This window comes from Gallinula chloropus (assembly GCF_964237585.1).
Source record: "Gallinula chloropus genome assembly, chromosome: 2".
Taxonomy (NCBI): Eukaryota; Metazoa; Chordata; class Aves; order Gruiformes; family Rallidae; genus Gallinula; species Gallinula chloropus.
The window spans coordinates 137,293,339-137,306,339 of NC_140086.1; the positions used below are offsets into that span (position 1 = coordinate 137,293,339).

At 47.7% G+C, this 13,001-nt stretch overlaps 1 protein-coding gene across 1 annotated transcript; it reads right to left on the reverse strand.

Annotated features, from left to right (window-relative positions):
• Positions 1–418: 418 nt before the first annotated feature.
• On the reverse strand, positions 419–11,934 carry ASB4 (ankyrin repeat and SOCS box containing 4; the record flags this gene model as incomplete). Its single annotated transcript, XM_084260271.1, has 5 exons — positions 419–864; positions 2,525–2,638; positions 4,293–4,783; positions 7,818–8,117; positions 11,721–11,934. The coding sequence occupies 5 exons, from the start codon at positions 11,932–11,934 to the stop codon at positions 676–678; spliced, it is 1,308 nt and encodes a 435-aa protein (XP_084116397.1). The 3' UTR covers positions 419–675.
• Positions 11,935–13,001: the final 1,067 nt, after the last annotated feature.

Here is a 13,001-nt window from a genome sequence, read left to right on the forward strand (position 1 = left end):
GACATAACAGTGCTGAACATTTCAATATTGTGATTGATAATGGACAAAAATTCTTACAATTAAAAAGGATATTATTATGACAAAGCCTCATAAGATACAGGCAGGTGTAGTGAACAGTGAACTAACATTGAATGGAGAGTCAATCCACAGGAAAATATAGAAACTACTGAAATCCTGCCCATGGTCACAATTCAAAGCAGTTCACCCATTTCTACCTGGGAAAGCACTAATAAATGTCCTCTTTTTAGATGGTATCCTTTCTTTTACTCCCAAAATGACAGCTGAAGAAAAATACAGTGAAACAGTATCAAAGGTGGTTCAGATTGAATCTAATGGTATCTAGCAGGCAGGGGAATAAATACCAAAGGCAGCAGCAGCATCATTTAAGCTAGGCTGAACATGGAAGTATGTGCCCCTCTGTTCGTTTGGGGGGGGGGGGGGGGGCCTTTCCAGCTCTGCCCCCCCCAAATGTGACCTGCAACGTGCAGCTGGAATTCCTCAGTGCCGGGAAACACGGTGGCTCCAAGGAGAGCTTGTAAATCCCAGCTCAGCTTCAGGCTGGCCTGCGACTGCACAAAAGCGAAGGGCTGCATACGGGCTGTGCCTGGATCTCCAGCACCCCGCAGAGGCTCGCCGATCTGGGAAGGGAGAGACCAGGGCCTGCTCTGCTGCGGCTCAGTAGATGATTCCTTCTGGTTCCAGCAGCAAGTACTTCTTCATGGAGGAGGGGATGGAGAGCAAGGGGACACCTTGGTGGCACCTTCCTGACAGTATCGCCCGAATTGCACATCTGCATAAGTGCATGAGTGACCGCGGTGAGTTGCTGCACACAGTGAACAAAGAGTCATAGAAATCCTGGTGCCGCTGTAAGGAAACACAAGCATGGTTTAGGGCAGCAAAGCTTTTTTTCCTTCCCTCCCTTTCCCCTGCCCACATGTAGCCTTTGGCAGAACAAAGCAAGAAGGACAGGCAGCCATCCTGTCCCTCTGGGGGGCAACAGGAACTTGGTGTAACCAAACGCCTGCACAGAATTCTTATGCTCGCCTCAAATATTCACTGTGGAGTTAAAGCCCATGATGGAATCTTTGGGCTCGGCATGCCTTATATCCATCAGTTTAAAGTAGGAGTTCTGCTGCGGTATTAGTCCTGATCTGAGGAGACGCTGCAGCCGGCTCAGGGGCAGCGCATGTGGACGAGTTAATCCCCTAAACCTCACGGCGGGGCAGCGAGGCAGCATAATGGTGGCTCTGCCGATGGCCGGCGCTGCCAACGGCAGAGTACCCCGCGCCTGGCTCTGCGCTCCCGTGGCCTCTCAGAACACACAAAATTGCACCCCCGCCAGAGGGAAAGCGCAGATGCTTACAAATGATGTTGAAATAAAAGAAGCCAGCGGTAAATACATCGACTATGCATGACTTGACCTTTCTTTATGTTCTTACTACTTGACAGGTCTGGTCACACTCCTTTTCACGTGTTCCACATGTGTTGAAAAGTACAGATCAGTTGCAACAACATTTTTCTTCAACTTCATGACAAGTTGGGAAAACATCTTTGGCAACAAATAACAATCTCCACAAGAAATAGAGCAGCTGTAGGCTTTTCCAAATGCGAATGTTTCACTATTTCAATTATAAATTTTGTTTGGAGAAACAGAGTTCATCGTTTTGTTTCTAATCACACTTGTAGCTCAGCAAAGCTCCAATTCTTTTTTTTCTTTCTTTTTTTTTTTTTTGGGTGAAAAAGGCCCTTTAACACTTAATTTTGTGTTTACCCAAAATGGTTTCTTTTAATTGTTTTTCTGAAGTAAGCTGACCTGAAAAAACAGCCTTACCGTTTCTCTGGCTTATATAACTCTGTATTATAATACAGGTGGGGTTCCCTAAACATCACTGATAGTGCACAGCAGACATTGGCACTCCTAACTTCAGCACCGACTTGAAAATTTTGCAAAAGCCCAGTATTTATAAAAATAAAGTGTAATATTAGGACTATGCAGATTTCTGAAGCAAAGGGATAATTATGTCAGAGCATGTAGTTTGTCCTACAGTTTTGCCTTTTGGCATAATCTTTTCCTCTTTGTTCTCTTTTCTGTTTCTCTTCATTTAAATTCTCCCTTGTGTTTGCAGCTAACCAGTCCTGCCCACAGAACCTAAAGGTATATATATATAGCATTCACATGGAACACAGTACTTTTAAAACATTCACTGACTGAATAAAATATAAATATATGCATTGACAGATCTGAAGAGACAAGGATCACAGCCAGAAGCTTTGCACTTGCTGCATGCAGGGACAGCTGAGCAGCTCCCACAGCCCCTGACCAGGGTGCTCCAGAGGGGAATGTCGCAATGAACGTTTCTCAAAAATATGTCATTTGTCAAGTGAGGGATGTTAAATGGGGAAGCCCCAAATCCTCTGAGATGTTCTTCTCTTTCAAAAGCATCCCCACTTTTCTTTGGCCAGATACAGACAATGCAAATACTGATCTCGGATTTTACTCAGTTGCAAGTCATTAAGAGCTTACCTCAAAGACATCATCAGGTATGGCTGCCTTCCACTTAGATGTTGATTTGATGTGTTCATAGGTATTGATGACAACCTCCACGGCTCTGGGGTAGGAATGACAGGCTTGAAGGACCTGCAGGCAGGATGTAGAGAGACCATGAGTACCGCCAAGAATCTGGGGCTAGCTGGGATGCTTGGCACTGTGCAACAGTGTCTGAGACAGACGAAGGATGATGACAGGATCAGGTTGGAGATGCAAAAGACACAAGCCCTGTGTGCACTGCTCCATGCAAGTACAGCAAGAACCTCTCCACTAGCCACCAGTGGAGCCTGTGTACACCCCAGGTTAACACTATATGAAAATACTGGCCTAGGCCTCCAGAGCAGAGTAGGTTGCTGATGTGGGGAGCTTCATCACCTGAATGTGGAAATAACTTGTTCATTGTGAGGCTGAGTGTCTCAACACCAGGGAAAGCCATGCACTAAATCCTTGCTCCAGGTCATGCAGCACAGGAACAGAAAGAAATCCAATCATGTGAATCAAAAAGGTATTGTTACAGAAAAATTTAAAGGAACACTGGGAGACAACACAGCTCAGAAGTAAGGTTTCCAAGTCACACAAGGCTTGGAAACAGCTGCTCTGCCCAGTAACTTTAGCCCAGTAGGAAAAAAAACAAAGTCTACTGTCATTCACATGCACGGAGTAACACTTTGCGTTCACACAGCATCATGCACAAGTTTGTCCCACACAGTGGGTGAGCTTTCACAGACCAAAGTGTGGAACATCCCTCTGGGATAAATATCATCCTACATGTTTTAGAAATGGCACCCAGTGGTTTGGAAGGGAGGTTCACTCCATGTGACAAAGAGAAAAAGCGAAAGCTGGAGGCAGGAAGGGGAGACCTGGCTCTCAAACAGTTTCTAGACCAAGTGTTGTTCTGTTAGGGGCAGGGCCAGCTCATCTTGGGCTCAAGGGGGCACAACCAAAAGTTTGGCATTTTATTCAAAGGCTTCTGGTTGTTTGGCTAGTAACACTTTCTATATACAGTAGAGGAGCTGCAAAATGTTGCTTAGGGCACTGGACAGCAGAGAATAAGACCTGACTGCAGCAAGCTTAATTAGCTGCCTTATTTAAGACATCTGTCAGCTACTTTTGTCAGTGCCTTGGGTTTTGCAGACCTTCAGAAAGTCTTTGGGAGGGATCCTGCAAGTTTTTTTCCTTTCTTTCTTTTCTTTTTTTCCCCTCTGACAGCTATGAGCCCAGGCTCAGCATTTCCCCTTAATTTCTCACATTTCTTGGGAATCAGACAGAGCTTTACTGTGATCCATTTCATTTGAATAGATTTTTAAAGGTCAGAAGCAACAAACCAAGTCAACTGGTCCAATTTCTGATCTTTGGTGGATGCTATGAAATATCCATTTTTTACAACCCAGCTAAACCTGCATGGAGCCAGGTTTGTCAGAGGCTTGTAGGTTTTCTACAATGGGAGAGTGAATCAGCTCTGAAAAATTAGGCATGAGCCAGCATTTAGAGTTTGGGGTTTCAGGTTGATTAAGAGTGAAAATGGGATCTGGGTCTGGTTTCTGGCATTAGCAACTGCAATTTCACTTCAGTTAACACTCTTACAGCAGGTCAAATCACAAGGTTTTGGGCATTCTGGGCCCACAGTTTATTGAGCTCCAGCAAGTCCAGCTACTACCAAACCCTGCAGTTTGGATCTCTCACCCCATTCCTGTTCAAGACATCACCTCTCTCCATATCCCTACTATAGAAACACATCCTTAACCTTGTGGAATTGCAGTGGGTATATCCTGGCGGCTCCATGATTCAGTAGCAGCTGGTAGCAGATGTCAGGCTGGGCAGCTGGCCGCACAGATGTCACTTTTATGATATACTGTAGGGGTGCACAGCCATTGACGTCCATGATGTTTGCTTCTGCTCCTGCCTCCAGCAGCATATTCAGCAGGACGTGATCACAGTTCCAGGCAGCTTTGTGGAGCGGTGACTTGAAATCCTCATCACGGGCATTCACTTCAGCATTATAGTCTAAGAGCATCCGACAGATGAGGTGGTGATCCGGGCTGTATATCTGATCCTTGTAGTGAAGGGCCCAATAGGCTGCACAGGCCAGCGGAGTCTCCATGTAGGCATTGAGAGCATCAACTTGTGCTCCTTGTTCCACATAAAAGGCCACAAGCTCGGGGACACCCAAACGTGCAACGGTGTGCAAAGGAGTCTCTTCATCTTGGTTGTTTGTTTTTATGTTCACATTTGCTCCTGCCAGAGAAAGATGATGGGAAAAAAATGAATGCAACAAAACCCTGGTTTGGCAACCTCTCTGCTTGAGCCCTGGTACCCCAGGAGAAGGTGAGGGTGGGAAGATGGGCTGAGAGACACCCCTGGAAATGCAGGTAGCTGGGGACACGGGAATGCAGGCAGCTGGAGACATGGGAATGCAGGCAACTGGGGACATGGTTTCTGCACTTCTTAAGCCTCCAGGAACTCCTCAGAAACTTCAGGTTCTTGCATCCAGCTTCAGATGAGAGCGCTTGGCCCCGAGCTGGCAGAAGGCCTTGTCTGCACTCTGAGTTGGGGCAGCTCGCAAGTGACATTGAGGTGGGACCCTCAATACAAGAAGGATGTGGAACTGTTGGAGAGGGTTCAGAGGAGGATGATTAGAGGGCTGGAGCACCTGCCCTACAAAGAGAAGCTGAGGGAACTGGGCTTGTTCAGCCTGGAGAAGAGAAGGCTGCGGGGGTCCTCATTGCAGCCTTCCAGTACCTGAAGGGAGCTTATAGGCAGGAGGGGATTCGACTTTTTAAAAGAGCAGATAATGGCAAGACAAGGGGGAATGGACTAAAGCTAAAGGAGGGAAGGTTTAGATTAGATATTAGGGGGAAGTTTTTTACAGAAAGAGTGGTGAGGTGCTGGAACAGGCTGCCCAGAGAGTTAGTGGATTCCCCGTCCCTGGAGGTGTTCAAGGCCAGGTTGGATGGGGCCCTGGGCAGCCTTGTGTAGATCCAGGCCTGAGGTTGGTGGCCCTGTCTGTGACAGGGGGGTTGGAGCTCTATGATCCTTGGGGTCCCTTCCAACCCAGACCAGTCTATGATTCTATGACATGCTGCTCCCTAAAGCTCAGCCTTGCAGGAGCAGGGAGAGCTTCACTCCTGCCCCCGAGCGCAGCTCTGCGCAAGGCTGTGCCCTTAACGGCGAGCCGGGAAGAAAGGACGCTGTTTGCAGGGTCCGCACATGATATTAAATACATATATATATATATTTGTAAACCACCGCCACTGCCGGGTCCCCGGCTGGGGGCTGCATCCCGCCGCCAGGCTGCGAAGGGCTCCGGCGCGGCCGCAGCCGGGGCAACAGCGCCACCTGCCGAGAGGCTGAGGCAGCAACAGCGCAACATGCCGCGCAGCCAAAGCAACAGCGCCGCCTGCCGAGCAGCCGGGGCAACAGCGCCACCTGCCGAACAGCCGAAGCAATAGCGCCACCTGCCGAGCGACCGGGCCCGCACCCCGGCTCCGGCCGGCTGCAGCGGGCGGCCCGGCTGCCTCCCTCCCTCCCTCCCTCCCTCCCTCCCTCCCTCCCGCCTTCCAGCGAGCAGCAGTCACAGAATCGCAGCGGTTGGAAGGGACCGCGAGAGATCATCGGGTCCAACCCCCCTGCCAAAGCGGCTCCCTAGGACAGGTCGCACAGGTGGGCGTCCAGATGGGTCTTGAATATCTGCAGAGAAGGAGACTCCACAGCCCCGAAGTCTCCTTGGAGAAGCGCAGGTGGCCATGGGAACGCTGCTGAACGCTGCGTGTTAAAGAGGGAAGGTTGGCGAGAACAAAGCAGAACCACAGTCACTGTAAAACTGCAGCGGGGCCGGGGGCGGGAGGCTGGAGGGGTGAGGGGCTTCCTCCAGGGACCAAGGGCGCGATACCGGTATGGCAGCTGGGTAGACAAGGGCTCCCTGAACCTGGGGCCTTGGCAAACTGTCCCTAAGGTGCTCCTGGGACAGGGAGGCCACTCATCTTCTCTCCAGGCTCAGGAAAGCCCTTACGTGGTCAAACTTATGCTAAAACCAAGGTGTGGGGACGGAGAGGGAGGGACAGGAGCCAGGATTTACCTCTGGGCTGGAAAACCTGAGTGCTGATGCCAGTAAGCCCTAAGTGTTAGTCACGTAAGGTGTTCATGAGAGTATCAGCAGTTGGCATGTGGAGGCGGTAAGTGAACGCAGGATCAGTTTGGCTTGGTTGGCCAGTTGCCCAAAACAGAAAGTGGCTGAACTGCATTCACCTGAACTGACCCTGTGTGACACCGCTGAGCGGAGAGGGAGGGTACAGGGACATGAAATGAGACCCTGGCTCCAGCTGTCGGGGGTGCTGCTATGTGAATGTCCTCACCTGCCACATCCTGCTCCAGACCTTTCCCATGTCGTTTGGGGTCTCAGTGTTTGGCTCACAGGGAGGTTCAAGCCTATTGAGAGCTCTGGGATGAAGGGTGGCTGCTAAAGTGTTATTATTCTGTGGCTGATGGGTGGGTGGAGAAAGCCTGCAGAACCCATCCTTTCATTTGCATTCATCTTACGCTACATTTTACAAGACTACATTTGACTTTTAAGCCTTTCTGTGGTGGCAAATTCAGCTCCTGCTGTCAGGACTGTTTGCTTGGGGCAGGGCACAACTGGCAGCATTTGTTTTCCTTTCCAACAAACAAAATAATACGTATCTTTCCAGGAGAGGAAAAGCGATGCGGTTATTCATTCGGGACTGCAGATTGCCGTGCCTGCAAAGCACACTTGGGCTCTGCATCTCAAGATAAGCCTTCAATAACAACACGTGTAGCAAAATTAACCCCCAAAGCATTTGTATTTGCCACAGCAGGGTGTAATAAATAGGAGAATCTGTCTCTTTGCACCTTAAGACTTGAACTGACTTTGCTGTACCTTTTTGGGTCTGTTCTTTACTGTACCCTGATTCAGCAACATTGTGTGAAGAAAATAGTGTTCATCACCAATATATTTTTCCAGGAATTATGCCTATCCGTAGCTTCATGTGTTACAGATGACCAGCAGCATCATGTATGCTACTTTGGAGGGAAAAAAAAAAAACAAAAAAACCTTTCCCCCCAATCCCTCTATAGATGCTGCTGACAAGAGACAGTATGAAGAACTGTTTAGTTTTTCAAGGCTGGGTCTTAAAAAAATAAGTTGTTGAAAGGCTTTTACTGACATCAAAACTGCTTCTTCCTATGAGAAACTACATACCATGCCCACCATCTCTGGGCGTGCTGTGAGAGAGCCTCTGGAGCTTAACCTTACCTCTCCAAACCAGCAGCTGGGCACAAGGCACGGAGGTTCGTGTCGTACAGAAGTGCAAGGGCGCCTGCCCACTCATTGAGAAGCAGTTCAGCTTAGCTCCGTGGTTGCAAAGGATCTTGAGACACTCGACATTTGCCATTTCACATGCTATATGGATCGCAGCTTTTCCGTTGGGCCGGCAGTTGATTGTAGCTTTGTGATTGAGCAGCACCGAAAGACTCTCCAGATGTCCATACATGACAGCTAGATGCAGTCCAGTTGCCCAGGATATTTTTAATTTGTAGCTAGGCAGCCAGTACCCTATACAAAGTGAAAATGTGTTACCATCCTTCACAAAGAGTTTTCTTTGGACTATCCACCTACTGAGAATAATTGAGGGGGATGGAGGGGTTGGACTTTGGCTTTAATTTACTGCAATTTCACCAGCTACTGCTTAACTTAGCACACAAAGTTCTCTCAGGCAAAACTTCATTTTCATTAAGCACTGTTACTATGTGTGCTGAACAGCCTGCCTTTTGGAGAGATAATTCCCACACAGATGTACTCTAAAGGCAGCTTTTGTCTTTCTTGTGACCTGTGCAGACCAAATACTAAAAAAACCCCAAACCTTAGAGCATCTGAAATGACACCAGCTAAAAAACTATGGGGAAAATGGGACCTTCAGCCTGCCAATAGCTGAACAAAGATGGCGTTGGAATAAGAGGGCAGCATTTACTCAGGCCAGTGACTCAAGAGATAGCTCATCCTGCTGTTCCTGTGTGGAAGATAGCAGGATCTTGCATGTCAGAAGCTGGATTCAGATGCCCAGGGATGCAATGCACATAGATAGCCTGCAGCAATGTGGCTGAAGCTGTATCACAGACCTCCTGCCAACTACTGCCCCTGAGGAGTGTGGCGTGAGGAATTTGGATGATGTAAACTAGGCTGAAGAGCCAAGTAGAAGCAGTGACACATAAGCATGAAATTTGGCTCCAAAATGTTTGGAATTTTCTCAGAAAATTTCACAACTATTTTTTTTTTAACTTCCAAACAGGTGTAAGACGAAATAACAGTTAAATATTTGTTCCCCAAATTGGACTGCATGCTTAATGACTGCACAGAGACAGTCTTAGAAGTGATTACTATAATCATTTGTTTTTAAAAAGTAAAACACAATGATAATGTGCAGAAGGGCAGAAGTCTGAACCTTCCTCTTTTCTCTTTTCTTTTTAGATACAACAGCTGCGTCTTAGCTAGAATGCGCCTACAACATTTTCTGGCTTTGATGTATCTATTTCTCCTTGGACAAATGCCTGGTTGAATACTGTTATCATGTAGAAGACTCAGAAAAAAATACTAAGGATATATAATGAGGTCAAATTGATGCAGGCCTTCGTTTTTAATCTGTAGTTGCATATAGTTTTCAACCTGAATGCAACATAGATACAGTTTTTGCAGTATTCATGTGTGTTGCATTAGACAGAGGATGGAAAGGAATGCAAGAGGTAGGTAGAAACAAATTGCCGGTGGCAGGGAGAAACTTGGATTAAAGTTCTTCTTCCCTCCCAGTTAAATTGCAAGTGATTGCTGAGATAGATGCCAGTCATGTACATCTCTGAAAAATGCCAGATTTCCACTGAAATGTTGCGCTCATAAAATTGACAGCCGTGGCAGCAGCTGCACCCCCTGCTCTGGCATGGCTGCTCTGGCTTGCTCCTGGCCCATACAAGCATTAATTACTGCCAGTGCGTGAGATGTCAGGGGTGAGAAGCAGCCTGAAAGGTCTGTAAGAAACAGCCTACAGACTATACTCTAGGACTAGGCTTTGGGGACTGACAAACCAGACCCCAAGAAACCCACAGAGTGAATGGCAGCAGCAGGTAGCCCAAAGGCAGCTGAGTGCCCGAGCTGGGCGACGGGCTCCTCTGCAGCTGCTCGGCCCTCTCTCAATCCACTGACTACCCAGGTTATGCTGGCAGCTTCAGTAAGACAACCATTTCATCATGCAGCCCCAAACTGAGCACAAAGCGGGTGGGCTCTGCACCAGAGTCTATGCATGCAGCAGAGCAAATATCTTGCATCAGCCTCCTGTCTGCAGTATTCCCCCTTGTTACTAGGAAGCTGTGGAACACTGCTGACTTCTCCCACACAGAGCATTTATGGCCAAATGTGAGCCAGAAGTGGTATGTGACAGCAGGAAAGGCGTCCTTAAAAGCCAGGTTATCACTTTATATAGCCACAATTTCCCTGCCTGAGACCTCTGTTTATTTCCTTTGCCTGTGCTGCTGTGGGTGAACTGTGCTCAAGCGTTCTGAGGGAGCATCTCCCGTGTCCTCTGCCCAAACCCACAGGCAGCCCTGAGCCCAGAGGGATAGGGACAGGCACTGAGAAGGAAGCAGGTGTGAGCTCCAGGGGAGGCATTGTTCTAGTTCCCTGTTTCTTTGGTTAGAAGCACAAAAAAGCCATGGTGCAAGGTCTGTGGCCTCAGCAGCTCTCAGCCTCTTTGGAAGAGAGGAAGCAAAGCCACCCGTGACATCTTTCCACTTCCATCACTTAGAGCTACGGCAAGCTTCAGGCTGTTTGAATGGTGGGATGGTAGGGCATAGTTTTTCTCCCCTCTCCCTTCTCAGGGAAATCCCATCTCATATCTCAATTATCTGGCATTCAGAATAAAAGTAAAGTTTGCAGGAGAGTTGACAGAGTGCCTCCTGCCTTTCAGACAAAGTGAAAACACTGCCGTGATCTAGGCCATAGGGTGCATTTACCTCTCTGCTTTTCTGAGAAAGGAGAGACGTCTCCAAAAGGGATGGTTAATGCTTGCAGTCAAATGATCTACAGTTAAAAATCTATGCATTAATCCTGTAGTCACAAGCCACAGCCAGAATGCATCTCAGCCTGCTGAGGACAGAAGAAAAGGTACGGTAAGACAGTTTTATCACTGTGGGGGTTAGTTCAGACACTGGCCCAAGGGAAGTACGTCATGACCATGTCATCCTCACGCTAAAAATCAAAATTAAAAAAAAATAATCAAAATTCAGGATCCAATCATTACCTAAGAGGTAAACAGAGAAAAGGAGGAGGGGTGGGATGTTGTCCCTTCTTTACATTACAGAAATGAAAGCTGCTGAGACTGGAGGAGTTTGTCTCCCCGTATGATTAACTTCTGGCAAAGGCTGATCATTACTGTTTTCTAGATACACACAGAGTGTCTGTTAACAGGTAGGCCATGACCTGTGTTGATTTTAGCAGAGACCAAACTTGTTCTATTGCTCTAAGTTTTGGGGAACTCGATGAGTGCCAGGCTTAAAACTGATCTGGGTTCTCTAGACTCCAAACCTGAAGTCTTTTCTGGTTGTGTTTTTCCAGATGATCTATCTGTTTTGATAAACTAACACATCCTCGCTCTCTCTCAGTTTGAAAAATAAATCTCATCCCATGCAGAACCATGCAAGATCTGCAGAATTTCCTTAGATCTCCTGAACTAGGGAGAATCCACTGTACTACTACTGTAAGTTGAAAATGGAAGAGATTTAGTATTTTATATTTCTAAACGGTCTGTATATGTGACTGGGCACATGCAAGAAATGTATAGACCACACTTAGCCTGCATGCATCTATTTTGGGCTTTGCACCCAAGTTCTCTGTGAGGAAAGAGCAAAGGACTCTCGAATCCCCTGAAGCTACAGCAGCTGCCTGGGCAGTACAGAGGCTCAGGCTGGTCCCTGGCTTGCCCTCCACCAAGCCCATAAGCAGGTACAGCCCATAAGCTCCCCTCCTGCAGTGACCTGGGCCTATGAACCTACTGAGAGATTACTGCCTGTGAGTCAGCTTAGGCTGCAGCTTCAGAAGAGACAAAAGGCCACAGTTTCTTGCAAATCACTCAAACCCATCTACTTCCTGGCTGGTGAACACTGCCGCAGTTACCTTGTTTGTAGGATGCCAGAGTCAGGTTTTCATCTTCTACTTCAAACACTGTGTCCACATCTATTTTCTTTTGGCTCAAGAGCTCTTCTAGTGTTTCAAAGTCATTGGACTTCAGGGCTTCAAGGAAAGCCTTCTTCACCAACTTTGCAGCTGCAGCTCGAGTCATTTTCCCCTCCATAATCTCGCCCTCTTTGTATGTCTCCTCCAGATCCATTTCCCAATGTATTTGTTTCTGCTGTGAAGAGGGGTGCACTGAGGTCCCTATAGCACAGTTGCATGCTGAAGTTCCTGAAGACCAGAAGGTAATTTTATCACTTGGTCATGCTGATCTGTTTGTTCTATTTATATGAGGAGCATTTCAGGCATCGAAATGCCACTCTTAGGTATCACCACACTCTTTTTATGAAAGCGAGGGCAGGCACAGTAGCAATAACACCAAAAGAAGGGTTATCTCCATGGGCTTTACACACATTAAGCTTCACTAACCACACAGCTACTCTCTGCTCCTCTCATACATTTGCATTAACAGACACTAATCTCAGGTGTAGTTCCTCAGCAGGAGAAGCACAGTTCCTTTCATCGTTACCCTTGCTGATTTATTGGTTGCAATGGGGTGTGGTGCTCTGTCTGTAGATGCCTTTTCACTGGTGAATTTCAGAAGAACAAATCCCAAATGAACTCTTCATGTGGGACGTAGCACACTCTCCCCCAAGACAGCATTAGGCATGTTGGTTCTGCTTTCCTTTCTCCACAAGACACACCCCAGCCCCGGTCTCACTGACACCCTGATCTGTAAAGCTCCAAGGGATCACTGTGCTGATCCAGCCCGGTCTCCTGCATAATAGCCGAAGCAACAGGATATCTCTAGCTTGCTCAGGGGCTATAAGGAGTGCTCCTAGGAAAGAGAAATGGTGAGATGAGGAGGTTGCAGAGCAGTACAGCATGTTATGGGGTGGGGGATCACACACACTGCAAGGAGCTTACTTGTACTACTCAGGTGCAAGCACAAAAGGCTGCATGGGTCCATAGGTCTTCTCCTTCCACTGCCCACCCTTCATCTAAATTCAGACCTCCTCCCTCACAACCCCATCACACACTGAACACTTCCTCCTCCTCCTCCTGTTTTCCTTCTCTCTTTGCTGGTCCTGTCCCTGCATTGACAGCAGTCTGTGATCATGCAAATCCGCACATGGCCAGCATGAGCTGCTGCCATGGTCACATAAAAGTAGTTCACACCTGCACCCACTTGGGATGCTGGGTGAGACCACAGCTAGAATGAGA